This window comes from Engraulis encrasicolus, chromosome 11 (assembly GCF_034702125.1).
Source record: "Engraulis encrasicolus isolate BLACKSEA-1 chromosome 11, IST_EnEncr_1.0, whole genome shotgun sequence".
Lineage (NCBI taxonomy): Eukaryota > Metazoa > Chordata > Actinopteri > Clupeiformes > Engraulidae > Engraulis > Engraulis encrasicolus.
In genome coordinates, this window is record NC_085867.1 from 28,186,130 (window position 1) to 28,209,079 (window position 22,950).

Sequence of the window (22,950 nt, forward strand, 5' to 3'; positions counted from 1 at the left end):
ACCCAAATCCCCTGTCCAAGTGCACGGTGGTGATCAATAGCATGGTATTAAGCCCAATTTACTACACCACATTGTAATGCATTACATTAGCCTGTATTATTGTCAGTGGTCTCCATTTTTTTCTCCAAGTGCCAAATTATGTAGAGTAAGTGAGGCTGAGGGCCAAACCAACGCCCCAACCCAATGAGAAACAAGTTAGATGTCTGGACAGAGATTTTCGCAGATCTTCCCTGTCAATGTCTGTTATGAGACTGTTAGCGTAAGATCTATCTCTCTGTGAATGCTTTGGAGAGATCTAACCCACTGAAGTTTTGGTGATCAAAAATCACACACATTTATGTTTTCATTTGTTCTGACCCCATGGCGGGCCAAACGTTTGCCAAGCCCAGGCCGGATTCGGCCCGTGGACCTTTGTTTTGCAGACCAAGGCATTACAGTAATACACATTTTCTCCAATGCAAGCAAGTGGAATACATAAGATGCTGACAACCAAAAGGTTTGTGAAAGGACTGGAAAGGTAGAGCTGCTTGGTGCAGAGAGAGAGAGAGAGAGAGAGAAAGAGAGAGAGAGAGAGAGAGACAGAGACATACAGAGAGAAAGAGAGAGATAGAGAGCGAGAGAGAGAGAGAGAGAGATAGAGAGCGAGAGAGGGTGGTGGTGGTGGGGGGGAGGGGGGTGTAGGGAGAGAGAGACAGAGACAGAGACAGAGACAGAGATTGCCGTATGAGTTTCATTGTACAGATACTTTACGGAAGGAAATGAGAATGTCCAGCAGCAGATGCAACACACACACACACACACACAAACACACACACACACACACACACACACACACACACACACACACACACACACACACACACACACACACACACACACACACACACACACACGCGCGTGCGCGCGCACACACACACACGCACACACGCACACACACACACACTGAATGACAAGAGCCTTAACTGTCCAAGTGCAAGAAGGTAGCCAAATGTAGAGGGAAGTACAATAGAAGGACACTTCAGACAGGAAAAAGTGTTTTTATCCGCACCGAATAATCCTGGCATCAAAAGGAATCGACTGGCACCGAAAGCAGCATTCATCTGGACTTAAAGGCCTTGCATCTCCAGACTAATCTCAGGGTGGGTCCCCGTAGCCAGCGGGCTGAGCCGACCTGAACAAGTTGAAAACAGTTGCGCAAGACAGAGACAATATGAAGAACTTGTGTTTCAGTGTAAACAAACACACCAAACAAGGAGGCAAGGACTGTAGGCAATTGTTGGCTGACTCCATATAAAAAAATATTTCAGATTCTATACATTTCTCAGTCTACATGTAGCTTACTGCATAATAAGGAAGCTTATAAAGACACTGAACAGTCTAAAACACAAGTGATGGTGACAATAAATTTAGGCAATAGAATAAATAATAAATAAATAATAATAAATAATACATGTAGGCAATGGAATATTTTATGTGTCAAAGGGGAGAGGAGAGCAGGACGGAAGTCTATTGATCTGATGTGCACTGGAACATGCAGAGCAACATTCCCATCATAACTTTGCTGCTGCGCTTGCAAAGCGACAGCCAATCAGAGCACGGGGAGAGTTTCGCCAAGGTGCGACGGAAGTGGGAGTGACACACCTCTTGGGAGGAGACACCTGTCGAGGTGAGCATAAGTAGGCTGCATGAGCAGCTGGTAATCAGAAGGGAATCGGGATAACATCAGCAGAAACAGAGAAGAACACGCGCCGGGGGAAACGGAATATTAAATTAACGGAATATTAGCGAGTCACAGGTAAGAGATGACATGAGCATGAGAATGTACTTGCTTCTGATGTTAAGTTGCGGCATAGAAGCCACGCCATGCAAGCCTAACCTGTTTCGGGGTTTGCTGTGTTGCCTCAATATTCACGCCTCGTTTCTCCTACTTGATTTGGGTGGATATGTTTGCGCAATGCTTCCTTGGACTTATTTTGTGCACATAAAAAAGCGCATTTCTAAGTGGCTACTAGGAAATAATATTTGGATCTTTTTGATTTGTTTAATGGACGTGGTTAGCTTAATTGCGTTTCACTATCCCTCCCTCACAGAAACCAAGCGCAATGGCCACTGTAAACATCACAACCCAAGCTGTGGAATATTACGACGACTGGCTCCGAGGAGCAGGTATGCTTTTATTATTTCTCTTTGTCATGTCCTGTGCCTGCATCAGCACAGGAACCCACTTTCGAACTTAGTAGTCTTTTGGACAGTGGAAAAACGCATCACTACTGTCAGGCTACCCTCTAACCAAACCATTTTGAAAGCTGAGGTTTTGGCCATGGTTTGACCTGAATTGGAACAGTGCTGTGCTTTTCCATTGCCAAAAAAGTTAATCCTGAAATGGCTGCACCTGCATGCAAAGACAAACTAGCCTCTGTGAAATAGTTTTCTTGCCGCTCATCACGTGCGTTTGTCCTGTGCAGATCCTCGCGTTGCAGACTGGCCTCTGATGGCGTCGCCGGTGCCCCAGACTGTTATCATCGCCAGTTACATCTACTTCGTCTCAACTCTGGGCCCGCGTATCATGGAGAACCGCAAGCCCTTCGAGCTGAAGAAGGCCATGATCGTCTATAACTTCAGCATCGTCGCCTTCTCGCTGTACATGATCTATGAGGTGGGTCAAATTTGTATATTACCGGATGGCTCCTTCAGATGAACATCTGGTTTTCGAATGAATTTGCTGCGAGTTAGGCCTACTGAAATAATTTTGTTGTCTGATGCACATGCATGAGATGCTCCCATTTTGTTGTGTAACCTCATTGTTTTTATTTTATTTTTTTACAGTTTTTAATGTCTGGCTGGGCCACTGGATACACCTACCAATGTGACCTCGTAGACTACTCCCATTCTCCCCTAGCTATGAGGGTAAGCAGTTTTTCCAGTTTTTGAATATCATGTTTAGTTATTTGAATATGACTGGGCTCATAGAGCATTAGAAACATGACTGACTAAGGGTCTAATGGTGCTTTTCCTGGTTACCTACAGATGGCCTGGACCTGCTGGCTCTATTACTTCTCCAAGTTCATTGAGATGCTGGACACGGTATGTATTGAATACCTTCTGCATTATAATATTTCCCCCTACTTTTGCAGAATGCGTTCTTTCACAAGCATGAGCACATTTCTCATGGACTGCAGTTATGATTTGTAACCCATACAGCAATGCTTAAATACCTCTTCTCTCATCTCCTCCTCCTGCAGGTGTTCTTTGTGCTCCGCAAGAAGAATAGTCAGGTGTCTTTCCTCCACGTCTACCACCACTCCATCATGCCCTTCACCTGGTGGTTCGGAGTCAAGTTTGCTGCAGGTATGGTCCTTCGCCTTTAAAAAATACCACTTCAAAGTGCATGCATTTTTTTTTTTTTGCATGTGTGTATATTTGTCATATTTCTTATTGCCTCGCATGAAATGGCAGTTCTTGGCATTTTGAAATCATAACAACACTATTGATGTTGATGCAAGCTTAAAGTAAACATCCTGTGTGAATGGACTCAAATTTATTCTAGCCTTGCTGTCATTGATGGAATCTTTTGTAATTGCCTGCCATGATTGTGTGCGAAATGGTTTTTGTGTGTTCACATGTAATTAACCTTTATTTGTTAATTTCCTCAGGTGGCCTGGGTACCTTCCATGCTCTGGTGAACTGCGCCGTGCATGTCGTCATGTACTCCTACTATGCACTGGCAGCCATGGGCCCTGCCTACCAGAAGTACCTGTGGTGGAAGAAATACATGACCACCATCCAGCTGGTACGTCTGCTCTTACATTTCCATTACAATTAGCTGACTCTCTCTTACCCGAAGCAGGTTGGTTGTGTACAGGGTATTGGTTACAGTCCCTGAAGCAATGTGGGATTAGGTGCTTTGCTCAAGGGCATTTCAGCCATGGAGGGAGGGAGGGAGAGCGGGAGGGAGGAAGGGATTGGTAAGGGTGGGGCGCCTATTAGTCATGGTGGGAATTCTGTAACCATGGGAGTTGAATGGTATCGTAACATGGGTGAGTCTGGAAAAAAGGAGCCCATCCCAAAGTACATGAGGCATTATAATTCAAGCCGACTTGTAGACTTGCCTTCTGAATGGGCTGGCCCTGAATGCGAACATAGGCCCACGCAACATGTCATCATGCATAGGCGTATGACACGCTGATTTGAACCCACTATCGCGTGTGTCCAATACGCATTTTCAAGTTAAGTCGTGCTCCACAACGCACTGTGACGGGTAAGGTTTAGGGATGGTTTTGGTTTAGGCACAATTTAGGTAGAAATTCGCCTAATCTCGCAAAAGTAAAGCAGCAGAAACATTGCTTTACTGACAGGTTAGGTTTAGGGGTGGTTTTGGTTAGGGCACAGCAAAGCACATTTGCGTTTAGTAACAGAAATGTGCTGTGACAACCAAATCGCCGACACGGCGGGAAAACTGTGCAAACCTCGTCACGTGTCAAAAGTGCATGAAAGCGCTTTACCATTGCGTTGAGGAGCACACTTAAACTGCAAAATGCGTCGCACCAACACGCTGAATGCACTAGCGTGCGATACATACGCTGAAGCATGATGACAGCCTGGCCCACGTCTACTGTAGCCACAGGCAGGGACGGGTTATGACTCCATGGACCCCTGGGTCAGACAGATGCTGAAGACTCCACATTGGGTTTTGGGTGCATGTTCCCCCAAGAAAATGTGAAAATACAGTTGCCAAAAGTGTGATTTTGATGCAATATGAAAAGGGGAAATACAGAGGCTTGGCCTTCATGGCCCCCTTGACTCTTGGGCCCCTGGGCCTGGGCCCGGTGGGTCATTGCAGTAGTCCATCTTTGGCCACAGGGCTGATGGTATCAGGTTTGACCAGTGTTGGCAAGAATAAAAGCACTGCGGATTTTGAGTCATTGGGTTACCCCTTATTTCTAAAGGTGATTTGTTTAAAGCTCAGGATTTTTTCCCATCAGGCCTGTGTTGTATCTTGACGTGTATCATAAAGACTCGTCTTTATTGTCCCATAGGGATATTTTTTTCACATCAGGTTCAGTATTAGTCAGATCTTTTGTGACTCACAGCTCGTATAAGTGCATGCATTCATAGATGTCATTTATTAACATGTATACAATATTTGTGAAGGTACTAAACATATACAGTATGTACACGCATGGTAAATGTTTCCGTCTTGTCTTGCAGGTCCAGTTTGTGCTGGTGACTGCTCATATCGGCCAGTTCTTCCTGATGAAGGACTGCCCCTACCAGTTCCCCGTTTTCCTCTACGTCATCGGGCTCTACGGCCTAATCTTCCTCGTCCTCTTCCTCAACTTCTACTACCACGCCTATACCCAAGGGAAACGCCTGCCCAAGGGCTTTGCTCAGAACGGCAGTGTCGCGCACAAGAAGGAGCAGTGAGAAGAGAAGGCGATTGGGCAACGTGAACTTCCATGGAAAGAAATTTACCTCAGACTTTTTTGTGTGTGTCGTCTTGGATCATTTCATCACGTTTTCCTGTTCTGACCAGCTTATTTTTTTATGATTCAACTATTACGCAACATCTTCAGTCCCAGGGTTTTAAAGACTTTAATTTAATGGTATTTAATTCCACACTGTTTGTCTCGGCATATCCAGTGTCGTCTTGAAGGGGTTGTGTGGGTGGCTGTTGGACAGAGATACCTCGCCCCTTAAGTCACTTGGTTGGGGTTTTTGTTTGCTTGTTTGTTTATCTGGTTGACTGATTTGGACTTTTTAAAACAACATTTTGCCCTGGAAGTACTTAAGTTTTAGAGAAGTGTGACCGAGTCAGTTTTGCTGCTTCGTGACTAATTGGTTGTTCATGAAGGCATTTTTGATGTAATGTTTGCCTGAGGACGAACGAAAGGCTTTGAACTGGATGTATGTGTTGGCTGGTCCAGTGCTTTGCATGCTATGGGGGCCAAGCCTGAAGTAATTACCTCCCAAAAAAAAAAGATTCACACCGGATGGCAAGAGCCCCGAGGCCTAACCTAAGATGGAGGTGGATCTTAATGATTCTACTTGAAATATTTATTTATTTAACTGTGAGGAATGCATTTTAAAGTGACTAAACATTCGGTTGTTCAGTCAGTCTTACGTGTGTATCTGGAGAGGGCTCACTGATGAACATCTGCCCTTGGTGAAGGAACAAGTGCTGTTTTGATTTGTTTACTTGTGTTATGTGCTGTGTTTTTTTATATTTTATGATTTGTTAATATACTGTGCTGTTAATATTTTTTAAAAAATGTGTAAGATTTTTATTGCAAAATAAATGGTCCTTTTAAAACAAGCTACCTTCTCTGCCTCATCTTGAGTAATTTATGCATTCCTTGCCTTAACCTTCAGGAAATCCTTTTATGGTCAGATCACCACGTGACTGAAAGCGCGCTCCAATCACTTTGCCAACTTGTTGTGCATGAAGTTTTGAAACCAGCAGGCAGCGCTGGGCATGGTTACGTTGTTGCCTCTAGCCACTTACAAATGTAACTATGTTGCTATTATAGCACAAACAACTATGAATTAACTAAAAATATACGGGTATAGTTGTGGACTATCGAGTAAGAAATGGAGGGCAAAATAATCGGACCAGGACCTTACAGGGCTACCAAACTGGTAAGATCAATGGCTTGTTCGTTAACGATAGTGTGTAGCAGGATATTAGCCGAGTAACGTTTAACTTGTGATTTAAGCCCCGACTGATCTGCATTGCCATTCCAAGGCTTATATCTGTGTGGTTGGTAACATTAAAGAATCTTTACTCTTGTTTTGACGGCGGGCTTAATTCCATGCAGTGGAACGAGACGATCAGACTGTTTCGTGGTGGAATGCCATCGCGGCGGCACTGGCTACATTTCCGTAGTTATGACAACAGCTTCACGGGTTCCGAAGCCATCGACTGGCTGCACGAGCTGTTGAGGAGGAACCATAACTTTGGGCCCGAGGTCACCCGGTACCAGACCCTTCAGTTGCTCAGGAAATTCTTGAAGAACCATGTAATTGAGGACGTTAAGGGCCGGTTTGGCAAAGAGGACTTTGAGGACAATGGCCATTTGTACAGGTGGTTTTTCAATTCACAAGTCATGACTGTTTTCGTCCATTGGACAGGCGAGTTTCAAAGTTCAGTTACTTGAGTGCAACTGTAACACAATAACTTGTATGTTGTGCATACATTGCACCAGAGGGTGTGTTGACTGGCCTCATTCATTTTCCATATAGGCCGCCTATATACACAGTATATTGATGATACAATAATATACTGTTCCAACAGTAAGCACAATATAAAGTTAGTAAAATGTATTATATTTCGGTCTACACAAATTTTAATGTTCTGTTTGCTTCTGCCTGAGATCAGATTCCCCCCTGAGTCACCGTTGAAGCCGTTTCCCCAGAGGTCGAGGGAGAGGGGCAGTTGGGCCCTGCCTAGACTGCCGCGCTGGGACGACTATGAAGATGTCCCTACCCAGGGGACTGTCCCCCTAAAGCCACTCGTACTGGTGAGACAGAAGTACACTCACACTGCCAGATATAATAATAATAATTAATATTTTTATAATTATAATTGTAATATGACAAAGAAGATGTCCCTGCCCAGGGGACCGTCCCTCTAAAACCACTCACATTGGTGACACAGAAGTAAAACTCGCACTCCTAGATCTAATAATAACAACAACCACCATTATTCCCCATCAGGCAGCACACTGTTAAGGTTCCCTCATATCCTGAACCCGGACTATTCTGTGCTAACAACTAAGGTTAGCACGGAAGTTTGAAATTGTGTGTTGACCAGTCTCCAATGTGCAGTCTAAACTAAAACATGTATATAAGATATTGACAATAATCTCTCTCTCTCTCTCTCTCTCTCTCTCTCTCTCTCTCTCTCTCTCTCTCTTCTCTCTCTCTCTCTCTCTCTCTCTCTCCCTCTCTCTCTCTCTCTCTCTCTCTCTCTCTCTCTCTCTCTCTCTCTCACACACACACATAGACACACGCAAACAAAACTAACATACTCATACAAGGATTTACATTCTTTCTGACACATTCACTCACAACACACACTCATATGTGCAGTTTTCAAAACACTAATTTACTGATCTAAACATGTACGACACACACACACACACACACACACACTGTGCATACTGTTAAATCATGGTTAAAAAAAGGGCTGACAACTATATGTGAAATAAAAAAAACCTCCACATTGTATAACTGTACCGTACACAGGGCCTTTCTGACCTCTCATCCAAGTCTGCTGATGTTGCCACAGAGACACTCTTGGTCACCTAACACCTAATGTCAAAGCTGGAATCATAGTGAATTGCTGGACCAATTATTTTCCGCAATGAAAAGTACAAACTGTGACCATTTCCTCCTCCTAACTTCAGAATGACAAGCAATTCATGTATTATGCCTTTACACATGAGATTTTTATATGGTTTTGTCTTTATTTTTTAATATAATGAGCACTGCTTGGACCTTTTTGGAACCATTTCAGTTTGTGTAGGACTATCAATGCTTTCGAAACATATTCAACGCAATTTTTCAAAAATGAAAGCGACACAATAACCTTGAGTTTATATTTTATTGCACTATTGCGCTACCGTGTGTGTCTGTAGTGCATTTGTGATTAGACTGGTGTGTAATCCCCTTCCTTGTGATTTTCTCTCCTATAGAACTCGGACACGTGGAATAAGAGGCATAGCATTGCCATCGGAGAGGTGCATGAGTGCAAACTGGTCAAGAGGAAAGAGATCACAGCCAAACACCTGGATCAGGTGTGGAGAGCCATGACGCAGTCAGAGTGAGTACAGAGACAAACACACACCTTAATCCTCCACTTTACTACTCCACACAGAGTGGCATCATGCAAAGGCGGAATGGCAGAAAGCGTTTTGAGAAACACTGGATTTAAGAGTGTCTGTTTTGTCTGTTGGTAGGCTGTAGCATGCTCTGATCTGGTGTGTCTGTTGTTAGGCTGCAGCATGTGAAGTTCTGATTTGGTGTGTGAGTTGTCTGTTTCTAGGCTACAGCGTGTGTTCTGATCTGCTGTGTCTGTTGCTAGGCTACAGCGTGTGTTCTGATCTGCTGTGTCTGTTGCTGGGCTACAGCGTGTGTTCTGATCTGCTGTGTCTGTTGCTGGGCTACAGCGTGTGTTCTGATCTGGTGTGTCTGTTGCTAGGCTACAGCGTGTGTTCTGATCTGCTGTGTCTGTTGCTGGGCTACAGCGTGTGTTCTGATCTGGTGTGTCTGTTGCTGCAGCGTGTGTTCTGATCTGGTGTGTCTGTTGCTAGGCTACAGAGTGTGTTCTGATCTGCTGTGTCTGTTGCTGCAGCATGTGTTCTGATCTGCTGTGTCTGTTGCTGGGCTACAGTGTGTGTTCTGATCTGGTGTGTCTGTTGCTAGGCTACAGCGTGTGCTGGGTCTCCAGTCTCTGGATGGCATTCTGGTATCCAAGGACATCAACCCCAAACACATCATACACAATGTCTACTGCATCAACAAGCAAGGGATAGTGGTCCTCAAGAACAAAGCAGGTGATCACACACACACACACACACACACACACACACACACACACACACACACACACACACACACACACACACACACACACACACACACACACACACACACACACACACACATCCACAATATCTACTGCATTAACAACCAGGGTATCATGCAGGGTATCACTGAAAAACCAAGTTGGTAATTATTGGTAATTACACTCGCACATGCCCTGTGGCCTGCTAGTAAGGCACCATTCTTGTGTGTGTGTGTGTGTGCGCGCGTGCGTGCACGTGCATTTGTGTGCGTGTGGCTAGTTATAATGTTGAGTGATATCCCAATGTTGTGTTTTTGAATGCTGTCTTTTGTGTGTCGTGTGGTTTGTCATTTCAACACAGAGGACCTTCCTCACTGGGTGCTGTCCGCCATGAAATGCCTGGCCAACTGTAAGTATAGCACTGCTTTGGCATTGTAAATCGTACAGAGGCTGCTCTCCATCTAGCTCTATGCGATCTCATCCATTAACTACTTCCTGTGTGTGTGTGTGTGTGTGTCTGTGTCTGTGTCTGTGTCTGTGTGTACACGCCTCCTAGGGCCCAACGGCTGTGACGGCAGGCAGGCCTCGTACCCGGGTTTCGAGCGAGACGTCTTCCGCACGGTGGCCGAACACTTCCAGAGGCTCAAGGAGCCACTCCTCACCTTCCAACTCTACGAGGTCTTCGTCAACATACTGGGTCTGTCAAGTCACCACGTTTGTTGTCGTTAGGTTGTTAGTGCGAGGTCTCTCTGCGTTTTAAATGGTGTTCGTTGTTAGTAGGTTAGCACTGGTCAACGCTCATAGCTGCTGTAATGTTGTTAGAGCACTGTTAAGCGGCGTACACACACAAAGCTAGCTTTTCGCTTGCTCGCCTACTCGCCACTCTTTCATGGAACGTTCGCTGAAAGTTCCCGCGGCTTTAACTGCCAATGGACAGCCGAGAAGTACCGAACTCTGCATTCCAATTGGTTACTCGCTTACTCGCCTCGCTCGAAGATAAAATATTTTCAACTCGGAATCCGCCCACATCGCATCGCTTGTACAGTACTCACCTACTCGCCTGCGAGTCTCGCTGGGACACATTGACATTCTATTGAGTTCATTCGCTGAGCGAGTAACTAGCAGCGACGTGTGTGTACGGCCCTTAACACTGTCACTCATAGCCGCTGTAATGGCGTAATGAATAGACCAGACGCGACTTGAGCGACTCCAGCAAACGAAGTAACTTTGACTTTGTATTGAGTGGCTGTCAAGAGAATAGAAAAAACGATTTGGGCGACTAGAGGCGATTTTAGCAACTTGAGTGACAGTTGGTAGTTGGACTTCAGCAAATATTATGCAAATGAACTATGATGCGGTTCCACGACAACCACCACATCCAATTGGAATGCCGGAATTCTTGAGTTCTGCTTTTAACGGGCATTCTCTGTCGCTTCTATCGCTCATGTAGCTCTCGCTACACAGTCCAGAAATTCTGTGTCGCTTATTCTTGTCGCTATTGTTGGGTTTGATTGCAGTCATTGCCCCCTTATGTTGTTGGCTTAGTGTTATTGCTAAGGCTTTGGTTGTGTACGTGTTTGATGAACCTAAAGTCATAGTAAGTGTTTTTGTGTGTGTGTGTCAGGTCTTCTTCAGAGAGAGGAGGTAGCGACGGAGGCATTGCAGGTGTGTTGTGTTCTGCTGCCTCCTGCTAACCGGCGTAAACTACAGCTGCTACTCAGACTGATGTCCCGAGTCTGCAACAACCCCACACTACCAGCCCTCAACGACGCTATAGCCACACGCACACTGGTAAACACACACACACACACACACACACTGCTCAGAAACAATGTCACACGTTTGTAACAACCCCATACTACCAGCCCCCTCTCTCTCTCTCTCTCTCTCTCTCTCTCTCTCTCTCTCTCTCTCTCTCTCTCTCTCTCTCTATCTCTCTCTCTGTTTTTGTCTCTCCAATTCACATTGACACTCAAACAGCTGTTTATCTTTCTCTTATTCTGTGTCCTGTGTGTGCATGTTCTTGCATTGCATTTGTTCTCCAGTGATGTGTGGATCAGGACTAATGGTGTGTGTGTGTGTGTGTGTGTGTGTGTGTGTGTGTGTGTGTGTGTGTGTGTGTGTGTGTGTGTGTGTGTGTGTGTGTGTGTGTGTCTCAGATGGCCCAGACGTTCTCGCGCTGCATCTTGTCCTCCAGTGACGAGGTGGACCTGGATGAGCTGCTGGCCACCAAGCTGGTGACATTCATGATGGAACACCAGGAGGTGGCGCTACGACCCCCGTCAAGACTACAGGCGGCAGTGGAGGAACACATCAGCCAACTGAGAAGGGTACAGGTAAGAAGAGGGGAGGAGGACGAGTGGGGAGGAGGAGGAGAGCAGAAGGGAGTGGAGGAAAGGAGAGGAGAAGAGGAGGAGAGTAGGAGAAGTGAGGTGGGGCTACAACCCCTGTCAAGATTACAGGCGGCAGTGGAGGAACACATCAGCCAACTGAGGAGGGTACAGGTGAGAGGATGACGGCATGGCGGCAGGTGTGCGAAGATGGCGGCAGGTGTGCGTCTTGGTTTGGCAGGTACCAAGGCTTCACCTTCCCAAATACCGTCTAGGGAAACGCCATCCTCATACATCGGACACCAGCAATCTTTATGGACTACACTGTTTAACATCAGACAACATGAACTATTAAACACCTTCTCGCTGGGGATGTATCTAATGATGGTGATCGTCCTACCTCTGTGGGGAAGCTGGCAAGCGGCCTGCTTGAGATCCGGCACAGAGACACAGCACGGCGCTTCTCACCTTACGCACGACTCATGGAACCTTTTCACCTTGTATTCCACCGTTCTGACAAACGGGCGCGTAGAGGTCGCGCGTTACCGACTCAGGCGAGAAGAGGGGAACAAAACACCTCCCGGTGATCGAAGATTCACAACGATGCTGTGTACCATCCTCCTCCTCAGCGGCGACATTCATCTCAACCCTGGGCCAGGAAACAGTATGCTTCCGCGGGATGAACAACGTCAAATCCCGGTGGGTCTTGAACATGGCCAGCTGCTGCGCCACGTTACACCTGGAGACCTTGGGCAGGCTATGGAAGCCGTGGTCCAACTTTCCAATGGCGGGCTGCTTGACTATGCCACAGCACAAGGTAAAGCTGAACTGCAAGTGGATAATATGAAAGGGGATTTGCTTATTTCACCCTCGAAATCCGCACAGACTTGCTGTCGGGGTATTGCGGAAATAAAACAACAAAAAATCAGGATGTTTCAGACTGTAAATCATGCGCGAGTTCTCTGGGATCCAAAGCTAAAACCCAAGGGAATCTTTGGTGGACATTTGAACATTCGGAGCTTAGTGTCCAAAACTGAACAAATCGAGCACCTTCTGACAGACTCAAACGTCGATTACCTGTGTCTGTCCGAAACTTGGCTGAAACCTACTACACCATCGGGTGTGTACAGTATCCCTGGTTACAAAGTTTTCAGACGCGACCGTGGACATGGCAAAGGGGGCGGGGTCATGATTTACGTAAAGGAACACTTGCAGTGTCAACAGATTGATTTGCCAAATGATCTTGAATGTGTTGGTATCACAATTAGTATTTCTCCCGAGATGTCTTTTAATGTTATTGTTCTCTATAGACCACCGTCTGATAATGACACGTTTTTTGAGAAACTGTCTGATGTTCTCAAAGCATGTTGTGGTAAAGAAGTGTTACTAATGGGTGATCTGAATTTAAACTGGCTAGACAAAACAAGAAGGAAAAAACTAAAAAATATTGCATGTAAATTTCACTTAACCCAGTTGATAGAAAATCCAACGAGGATCACACAGTCTTCAAAGACACTACTGGATTTGATATTTTCAAATAAAAGGGAACGCATATCTAAAACATATAACCTAGTCACTGGGCTATCAGACCATAATCTCACTCTAGTAGCAAGGCAGCTCTCCAAAAAAAGATTCAGGAACAACACACCAGAAGGAAAACAATATATCTCACTCATTCCCAAGTCACAAATGCAGCACCTAGAAACAGACTTTAAGGAAACACATTGGGGTAATGTTGTAAAGGATAAAAATTGTGAACAAGCATGCAATGACCTACTGGATACCATCAAAGGTCTATTATCCAAATACACCAAAAACATTCCTCGCAGACAGAGAAAGCGAACATTGCCCTGGTTTAACACCTTATTATTAAAACTTATTAAGCAAAGGGATGCAGCCCTGAAAAAATCACTTAAGTCTGGTCTAGTTACGGACCGCCTGTTATACACAGGCCTTAGGAACAAGGCCACATCAGAATTTAGGAAGGCCAGAGCAAACTACTTTCTTGATATTATAAAACAAGCAAAAGGTAACTCAAAGTTATTATGGAGAACTATTGATCAACTCTCAGGAAAAGAACGCAAAGAGACCGTACCCCTTAATCTTAAAATAAATGACACATTGCAAAATGATAGTCTAATAATTGCAAATAGTTTTAATGATTATTTTATTAACTCTGTTTTAGAATTGGGTGGCAGCACATCAGCTCCTTGTCCGTCAACCAATCTAGACAGATCTCAATTCTGTGTTCAAAATTGTGCAATCTCTGTCTTGGATTTTTAATATTATAGATGAAGTAAAAATAAATAAAATTTTATCAATCTATATCCACTCCAAAGCTAAAGACATCTGGGGCATGGACACCTTTCTCCTAAAGAAATTTAAAGATGTCTTAACTACTCCCATAGCTCATATAGTAAACAAGTCCTTGGAGGAAAATTATTTTCCTAATGTACTGTCTAAAAACAGCTATAGTGACTCCTATTTTTAAAGCTGGGGACAAACAGGATGTCACTAATTATAGACCCATTAGTATTTTGCCGGCCATTTCAAAAATAATAGAAAAAACAGTTGCTGAACAGCTTGTGGAGCATTTAAACACAAAAAAACTCATGCACCCCATGCAGTTTGGTTTTAGAGCCAACCACTCAACCGACACTGCATGCTGCTATTTTATAGAACACATCAAGGCAAATCTTGATAATGGAGGAGTGGTGGGTGCTGTGTTCTTAGACCTTCGCAAGGCTTTTGACACAGTCAATCATCCAGTACTCCTCTCAAAGTTGGCGTGCTTTCAGCTGGCTCCAGGTGTACTAAACTGGATAGAGTCCTATCTATCAAATAGGGCCCAATGTGTTAAGATAAATGATAAAATATCTTCCTTAAAAGCATGCTCTATGGGGGTGCCACAAGGTTCCATATTGGGACCTTTGTTGTTCAGCACTTACAAAAAATGATCTTCCATCTGTATGTGAGGGTGTGGAGATACTGATGTATGCTGACGACACTGTATTATTTACACACGGCAAAGATCCGGTACAGGTGGCCAGCAAATTGACTCAAACACTAACTAAGGTCTCAATGTGGTTAAAAACCTCCTGTCTCACACTAAATACCAACAAAACTGTCACAATGTATTTTCACAATAGATTTAAACTAAATGTTGTTCCAGACATATATGTTGATGGAACAAAGCTAAATAATGTTGATGAGTTTAAATATTTAGGCGTGACCTTAGATTCTACTCTTAGTTTTAAGAAAAAAACATTAAAAAGCTGGGTAATACTGTAAAGTATAGCATATCAAATTTTAGACATATCCGTAACTCTCTGAGTATTGATGCTGCTGTGACTTATGTCAATGCTATGATCATGTCCCACCTGCATTATTGTTTATCAAGCTGGTCCCAGGGCAACAAGACTGTCTTAAAATCCATTGATTCACTATACAAGCAGGCCCTGAAGGTCCTAGATAGAAGATCTTTTCAGTACCACCATTGTCCTATACTGAGCAAGTATAATATGCTCAGCCTTGAAAACATCATACAATTTTCTGATCTGCGGCTAATCCATAAAATTATTCACAATGCAGCACCCCCACCCCTAAGAACATTTGTTCAACCCTGCTCTGAATTGATGAGCAGAACGTCAAGATCCACCATTAGGGGTGATTGTAGTCTCCCAATCCGACGAACTGCTTTTGCTCAGTCAGCCTTCTCCTTCAGGGCAACCAAAACATGGAATAGTCTACCCAGTAACCTAAAAAGTATTACTGATTATCAGGCCTTCTCAAGGGGTGTGAAAAAATGGATATTAACCAACCAGTCTTGTCAACATTAATAATATGTTTTTAAAATATGACTCACACTGTATGCCATTTTAGTGTGTGTGTGTGTGTGTGTGTGTGTGTGTGTGTGTGTGTGTGTGTGTGTGTGTGTGTGTGTGTTTGACCTATGGCCTATGGATGTGCTTACTTGTTTATATCTTGTCTATGTTATTGTATTTTAATATTTGTTTTACCTGTCCAGGGACTGCAGATGGAAATTAGCTATATAGCTATAATCTGGCACAAGCCATCTTTTTACTTCTGTAATCAATGTGTATTGTGCATGGTCCCTGTTGAACTAAACTAAATAAACTAAACTAAACTAAACTAGGAGAGGAGGAGGAGGAGAGTAGAGGAGGAGGAGGAGAGAGGAGAGAAGATGAGAGTAGAGGGAAGGAGAGTGGGAGAAGTGAGGAGGTGCTACAACCCCCATCGGGACTACAGACAGCAGTGGAGGAACACCTGAGGAGGGTACAGGTAAGAGGAGGAGGAGGAGAGGAGAGGGGAGGAGGAGGAGGGGAGGAGATAAGAGTAGAGGGGAGGAGAGATATACAGCGTCTAGATATAGACCACCAGGAGCAGTACAGGCAGAGGGGAGAGGAGAGGAGAGAGAGGGGAGGAGCGATATAGACCACCAGTACAGTACAGGCAGAGGGGAGAAGAGGAGCCTCAGCCTGTGTTGTCCCGCTTACAGCCCTCATGTCTCTACTTTCTCTCTCATCCTGTTTACAGATCAACTACACAGGTGCAGGCACAGTGATCTATTTCTGTTTACTCCATTTGTGGCCAAAGTAAAAGTAGATGTAAAACCAAGTTTGGTGGGTTTCTTTGTTGTTTTTTTTTCAGTAACAACGTCTAACCAACTCATTAGGTACAATGGAGTAAGTGGGATAATGACTATGTAATAGCATGTGCTAGTGTTGTACTTAAAGTAAACCATACATTTACTTCTGCTTTTACATGTGCTCTGGCCACTTCTAATGTACTCATGTCTCTCCTGTCCCTCCTCTCTCGTTTCCAGATGAAATGCAGTATACAGGTGCAGACAACTGTATCGGCCTGCTCGCTGCGATCATGTCTCTAACGTCTGTCTCTGCCTATTGTCTCCTGTGTAGATCAAGTACGCCGGTGCGGACACGGACACCTGCGTATCATCTCCGAGGGGCCCGCCCACCTTCTGTCGCCAGATCAGCCGCGAGGAGTTCGAGGAGCAGCGAGTTCAGGGGTCACGCAGCGCCATCGTGGACCTGCTGGAGGGCATCGTCACGGATACGCACATGACCCCCAAGGACAGGAAGAAGAAGATGAAGCAGGTACGGCTAAGCCTTTACCCAAACACACCAGAAGAGACCAAAGCTACAAAGAGTCGCAGGCAGAGGTGTCAAAAGTAAAAGTAAAAGAAAAGAAACACAGTTTCCTTCCAACACAAGTAACTTATCTGAGTAACCAGTAGACCCATGTACTTGTCTTATGATCAGCTAACTCTGCACTGGTTGGATTTGTGGTGGGTCCTTGTTAGGTTTTCAGTGTTTTTCAGTAACAACACAATCTATCTCATGGTGGTAGACCCCAAATCCCTCTGTGGCCAGAATGCAGTGGCTGTGCATGGCCAGGCCATTGAACAGGTTAAAACTTTTAAGTACCTGGGTGTACATATACAGTGCCTTCAAAAAGTCTACACACCCCTCTTCAAATGTCAGGGTTTTGTGATGTAAAAAAATGACAGAAAGACAAATAAATTCACAGCTTTTTCCACCTTCAATCTAAACTATTAACCTGTACAATGCAATTGAGAAAAAAGCATACAGCTTTAAAGGGAAACAATAGAAAATAAAAAACTTCAATTAACATGGTTGCATAAATATACACACCCTTAAATTAATACTTAGTTGCAGCACCTTTGGGCTTATCTGGGCTATTCCAAAACCTCAATCTTATTCTAGTGATGCCATGCTTTTGTAGACTTAGGCGTGTGCTTGGAAAAATTGTTGTTCTGAAAGATTAGTTCCTCTGCATATTCACCTTTCTACCAGGGGGCCGGAGGTTTTGTGCCACTACCACGGCCCCTGTGGAAATGTTCATAATTCCCTCCTCCCTAATGAAGGCCCCAGTTACAGCTAAAGAAAAACAGCAAAAAAGAACAATGCTGCCACCACCACACTTCATGTTAGGTATGGTGTTATTTCGATGATGTTTTGCGCCAAACATACCCTTTTGAATTATGACCAAAAAGATCAATCTTGGTGAGGTAAATTCTGCAAAAAAAACTTCTGTAATCTCCCAAATGCATGTGGGAAGATGTGTTATGGTCAGGTGAAACTGAGGTTGAACATTTTGGACATAATTCCAAAAGGTATTTTTGGCACAAAACATCACCGCAATAACACCATACCTAACGTAAAGTATGGTGGTGGCAGCATTGTTCTTTTGTGCTGTTTTTCTTTAGCTGTAACTGGGGCCTTCATTAGGGAGGAGGGAATTATGAACATTTCCACAGGGGCCGTGGTAGTGGCACAAAATCTTCGGGCCCCCTGGTAGAAAGGTGAATATGCAGAGGAACTAATCTTTCAGAACGACAATTTCTCTAAGCACACGCCTAAATCTACAAAAGAATGGCTTCACCAGAATAATATTGAGGTTTTGGAATGGCCCAGACAAGCCAAAGGTGCTGCAACTAAGTATTAATTTAAGGGTGTGTATATTTATGCAACCATGTTAATTGAAGTTTTTTATTTTCTATTGTTTCCATTTAAAGCTTTATGCTTGTTTCTCAATTGCATTGTACAGGTTAATAGTTTAGATTGAAGGTGGAAAAAGCTGTGAATTTATTTGTCTTTCTGTCATTTTTTTACATCACAAAAACCTGACATTTGAGGAGGGGTGTGTAGACTTTTTGAAGGCACTGTAGATAGCGACCTTAGCTGGCGCACCCAGGTCACCAATGTCTGTTCCAGGATACACCAGCGTCTCAATTTTTTGCGTAGACTCCGAGTCTTTGGAGTGTGTAAAAACATAATGTTAATCTTCTATAGAGCCACAATAGAGTCTGTTCTCCGTTATGGGATTACCAGCTGGTTTGGCAATCTCACAGTTAAACACAGGGCAGAAATCTCAAGACTTATTAAAAATGCAGGTAAGATTATGGGGGTAATGCCCCCCCTTAACCCGCAGGAGCTCTTTGAGCAGGCCACTATCAGTCAGGCGAATGCCATTGTAGCGGATGGTGATCATGCACTAAATGGGGAATACATCTTTCTGAACTCTGGGAGGAGGTTCAGACTCCCTTGGTGCAAATATAACCGTTCCAAAAATTCCTTTATACCCCATTCAATCAAGCTACTGAATAAACAGGGAATAAGAGAGATTGAGTGGGACAAAATGGACCTCTGTAGCTAGTGTTGGTACTGTTGGTGGGGATGGAAACTAGGGTAAAAGCTGGGAGGGGGATATGTAAACATGAATGTATCCCTGTGTTTACTATTTATTTTTATTTTATTTTTTAATGTAAATTATGGAATGGATGTAACCTAGTTATTTATTGCAGGGTGAAGGTGTGGTTGGTTGTAGGACGGTGTGTGTGTGGGGGGGGTACTGAGCTGTGTGCGTGTGTGTGTGGGGGGGGGGAGTGGTGTATGGACTGGATGGGTCAGGGGCAGTGGGTTAGGACATCCAGTGCTTCTGAGCATGTACACTGTTTTTCTTCTATTGTTGTTTGTTTTTCTGTGTTGGTGTCATGTGTCCTATGTGTTCTATGTGTTTTTATGATGCTGCAACCTCCCTGTCTCCAAAACAAATTTCTCCTTCGTGGAGACTAATAAAGAAACCTAACCTAACCTAGGTTCAATGGAATAGATGGTGTAACAGCTATGTAACGCCATGTGCTAGTGATGTAATTACACCACTAAAGTACTTTTACTTTTACTTTTGACACCTCTGGTCGCAGGACTGTCTTCATAGCAAGAGGAGCGACACAATAAAACACGATAAAAGCGACAGAGTATGGCCATTAAAAGCAGAATGCAAGCCTTCCTATATTCCAGTTGGCTGTGGTGGCTGACACCGAACCGCATCATAGCCAATGAGCATAATATTTGATGAAGTTCAACTACAAACGGTGGCTCAAGTTTCTCAAATCGCCTTTCGTTGCTCAAATCACTTTTGTCGCCAGCTCCGCCATGCAAAGTTAATTACTTTCATCGCTCAAGTCACTTTTTGGTGTATTTGTGCCATTACTCTTACTAACCAATCTGTTGTTCCGAGTTAAATTACCACTTACTCCAGCGCCCCCTGTAATGCATCAATTGCATTCATGTCCTTTTGGGGATAAATAATAACACTTAATACTACTCAATCCCACTGACGTCCGTGTCTGTCTTCTCAGTTCCAGCGGTCATACCCGGACATCTACGCACGCCGTTTCCCGACCGCAGAGAGCGAGGCCGCCGTGCTGAAGGACAAGGAGAGGGACAAACAGAGGGAGAAGGAGAAGCAGAGGGAGAGAAGAGAGGAAGCGGATGAGAGGAAGGAGAACGAGAAGGAGAGAGAGAAGGAGAAGGTTAGGGCTCCTAAGTTGATGCCCCATCTGGTGTTCCGGTCCTTTAAGAAGCCCTTCTCCCTGCCCTCGGCAGCCAACCCATTCCAACGCAGCTGGAGCTTCCGCACGTGAGACTGCGGGGGGCGCCAGAGACACATACCAGAGACCCAGAGGTACACTAGACACAGGTTCACTTGACGCACACAAATATTAGTGCTAAAACACTGGTATACTAGGGCCACACACACCATATTGGTACACTATGGCCACACACACACACACACAGGTACACTGCAGGTCCTCCAAACACAATAGCTACACACGCGCACACACACTCGGCCACACAGAAAGTACTTTATATTCAGCAGTACCAATGTCACAAATGTACAGACTAGGGCAACAAGTACACTACAGTGGTACAGGAGGACAAGCAGAGTCAAGTGATGCATGTATATTGCTCTCCTGCATAGCCAAGGCTTGCTGTCCATCACCATAGTAACCCAGCACAGCCACACCAGAGAGAGTATAGTACTTCAAGAATCTCTGGCCACACCCTGCTGTCCATCTCTATGGTAACCCAGTGCATTAGGGTTATTATGGGATTCATGCAAGATATGCTGTGTAGTTATTGTTGACATCTAAGTTTATTTACACATATCAAGGAGGTATCTCTTAAGAGAGATGAATTTATGTTTATTTGTATGTATGTCTATTTTCCATGTCTTGTTTGTTTTTTTATGCATGTTGTTCCAGGTATTTTTCTATTCTTAACAATTCATCTCTTCTTGTCACACTTGAAACGTGTCAACAACGTAAACAACACACTGTAGCTAAAATGTGAGCAATTTAAAAGTTAAATTGGAGTATTTTGATACAATATGGGTATGAATGCCAAGCCTGGCTTATGGTTGGTTGTAGAGAGGGGAAAGTTAGGATGTAATACATATCAAAATACTCAAAAATGATACATATCAAGATGCAGTCTTAAAAATGTGAACATGTTCATATCGAAAGCCAGAAAATACCTATGTATGGCAAGGCAAAATTATACTGACAATGTGGAGGGGGGAAGACTATTTCAAATTTTGCATTGCATTTTTTTTTTTTTGATGTTTTGTAAGAAATATTGTCAGACGTTCCCTTTGGAATGAATTTGTGCTGTTTGAGATTTTTTTTTTATTTTGTGGCATTTCATAACTGTAACCATAACCAAGTTTTTAATGTGTATTTTAGCTTTGGGAATAATATAAAATTACTGTAACTGACAGGATCAACACTGGAGATATATCAGTACTGTAGCTAATAATGATTAAAGCTGGATAACAGCAATAAAAATAGGAATTATGGTAATATGTATACAACAGAACAAGGCAATGCCAGTATAGTGTAGCTTGAATGCTAGTATGACTAAATCAAGCAGCTGTTCACCAGTGTTTTCATATCTATACAGCTAGAGGACTTATTGCTGTATGTTTAGGATTATGGGGATGGAAACGATAAATGATAACCCTTGAACAAAATGAAAATCCCTTTTATGCATTTGATGTGAGAAGTTTGATATGGATAAAGACCAATTCCTTTTACAGGTTAAAATGTTGTGGGGTTCGGGACATTTCCTATAAACCATACTTTTATTTCAACATTGTGCCAGGCAGCTATCGATGAGAATTCCCACAGATTGTAGTTTAATTTCAAACATTCCATGCACTTAACCAGCTAATCAGAGCGGAGCCAGTAGACTTATCCACCTCACCAGTGGCAGCACTGGCTGTAGATCATAGCACTGATCGTTCTTAAGTTGTCCTTTTTAATTTCCTTTGCATGTTTTGAATAGAAAGTTTGTTTTTCAGTTGTGGTTTATCGATTTCAGTTTTTAGAAGTTAGCAGCCATATTTTAAGACTGTACAGCTGTGCCATGCCCCCATTAGCAGTTTCATTCAACAGGCAGCTTTGCATCGCTATTTCACCCCAGGAGCACGTAACTAACTGTACAATGCTGCTCGTGTTTGGGGGAAGAGTTTTCCCCGAGACTGTTTGATTGGAAAACTGGACACAAAATGATAATGTAGCAATTATGCTGTAACATCTCTAAATCAAGATGCCAAGGTAGTGATGCAAAACTGCATTCACGGTTGCTGGAACATGTAAAAAACTGTTACATTTGCACTCAATCGTTTGTTGGAATAAAGTGTGAAAATTTTAAATCGCCCTTCTGTTCGGTTTTCTTTTTTTATCCAACCTTTTCATGAGAGCCCAGCCCTCCAGCAAGCTCTAAGTAATGACCGTTGCAGAATACAGATCTGCCCTACAAAAGGCAAAAGTGCACCTAGTCAAAATTGAGTGTAGACTGAAAATGGCCTTCATTACACCCCTCTCGTGACAAAGCCTCCAATAGGGTTTAATATTTTTCCCGAAAATGGCATGAATCAAATCCCGGGATCTGACGGCCCATTTCCCGGGAATCCCGGGAAATCCCGGTTTTTTTTTTTTTTATTTTTTTTTTTTAATTTTTTGATCTAGTCATGTAGAGGCTATAATTAAACTGTTCCTCCCAAACTGGCATTTTGTATCAAGTTGTTACTGTTTGTATCATTATTGGGAGAAAGGAATTAAGATTAAGCTCTCCTATCCACCAACACAATAATAATGAAGTGTAAGATGATAGCCTGTGCGCAGCATGCAGCGTTTATCAATGA

At 43.7% G+C, this 22,950-nt stretch overlaps 2 protein-coding genes across 2 annotated transcripts; both read left to right on the forward strand.

The window, feature by feature from the left end:
* The first annotated feature begins 1,687 nt into the window (after positions 1 to 1,687).
* LOC134458183 (very long chain fatty acid elongase 7-like) lies at positions 1,688 to 6,313 on the forward strand. Its single transcript, XM_063210343.1, has 8 exons — positions 1,688 to 1,795; positions 2,091 to 2,166; positions 2,466 to 2,656; positions 2,827 to 2,907; positions 3,028 to 3,084; positions 3,243 to 3,348; positions 3,654 to 3,790; positions 5,209 to 6,313. Exons 2-8 carry the CDS (start codon positions 2,103 to 2,105, stop codon positions 5,422 to 5,424), a joined length of 852 nt encoding a protein of 283 aa, XP_063066413.1. The 5' UTR covers positions 1,688 to 1,795; positions 2,091 to 2,102; the 3' UTR covers positions 5,425 to 6,313.
* Positions 6,314 to 6,369: 56 nt separating this feature from the next.
* On the forward strand, positions 6,370 to 20,630 carry depdc1b (DEP domain containing 1B). Its single transcript, XM_063210344.1, has 10 exons — positions 6,370 to 7,081; positions 7,376 to 7,517; positions 8,694 to 8,821; positions 9,424 to 9,554; positions 9,927 to 9,974; positions 10,122 to 10,262; positions 11,190 to 11,356; positions 11,725 to 11,901; positions 16,836 to 17,033; positions 20,102 to 20,630. Exons 1-10 carry the CDS (start codon positions 6,810 to 6,812, stop codon positions 20,384 to 20,386), a joined length of 1,689 nt encoding a protein of 562 aa, XP_063066414.1. The 5' UTR covers positions 6,370 to 6,809; the 3' UTR covers positions 20,387 to 20,630.
* Positions 20,631 to 22,950: the final 2,320 nt, after the last annotated feature.

What these genes read in the sequence shown, in the direction of transcription:
- LOC134458183 (XM_063210343.1), top strand. Translation starts at nt 2,103, where the DNA reads ATGGCCACTGTAAACATCACAACCCAAGCTGTGGAATATTACGACGAC. An exon ending in CGACTGGCTCCGAGGAGCAG is followed by an intron (nt 2,167 to 2,465) that starts GTATGCTTTTAT and finishes TGTCCTGTGCAG; the next exon opens with ATCCTCGCGTTGCAGACTGG. An exon ending in CGGAGTCAAGTTTGCTGCAG is followed by an intron (nt 3,349 to 3,653) that starts GTATGGTCCTTC and finishes TAATTTCCTCAG; the next exon opens with GTGGCCTGGGTACCTTCCAT.
- depdc1b (XM_063210344.1), top strand. Translation starts at nt 6,810, where the DNA reads ATGCAGTGGAACGAGACGATCAGACTGTTTCGTGGTGGAATGCCATCG. An exon ending in GACAATGGCCATTTGTACAG is followed by an intron (nt 7,082 to 7,375) that starts GTGGTTTTTCAA and finishes GCCTGAGATCAG; the next exon opens with ATTCCCCCCTGAGTCACCGT. An exon ending in AGAGCCATGACGCAGTCAGA is followed by an intron (nt 8,822 to 9,423) that starts GTGAGTACAGAG and finishes GTCTGTTGCTAG; the next exon opens with GCTACAGCGTGTGCTGGGTC.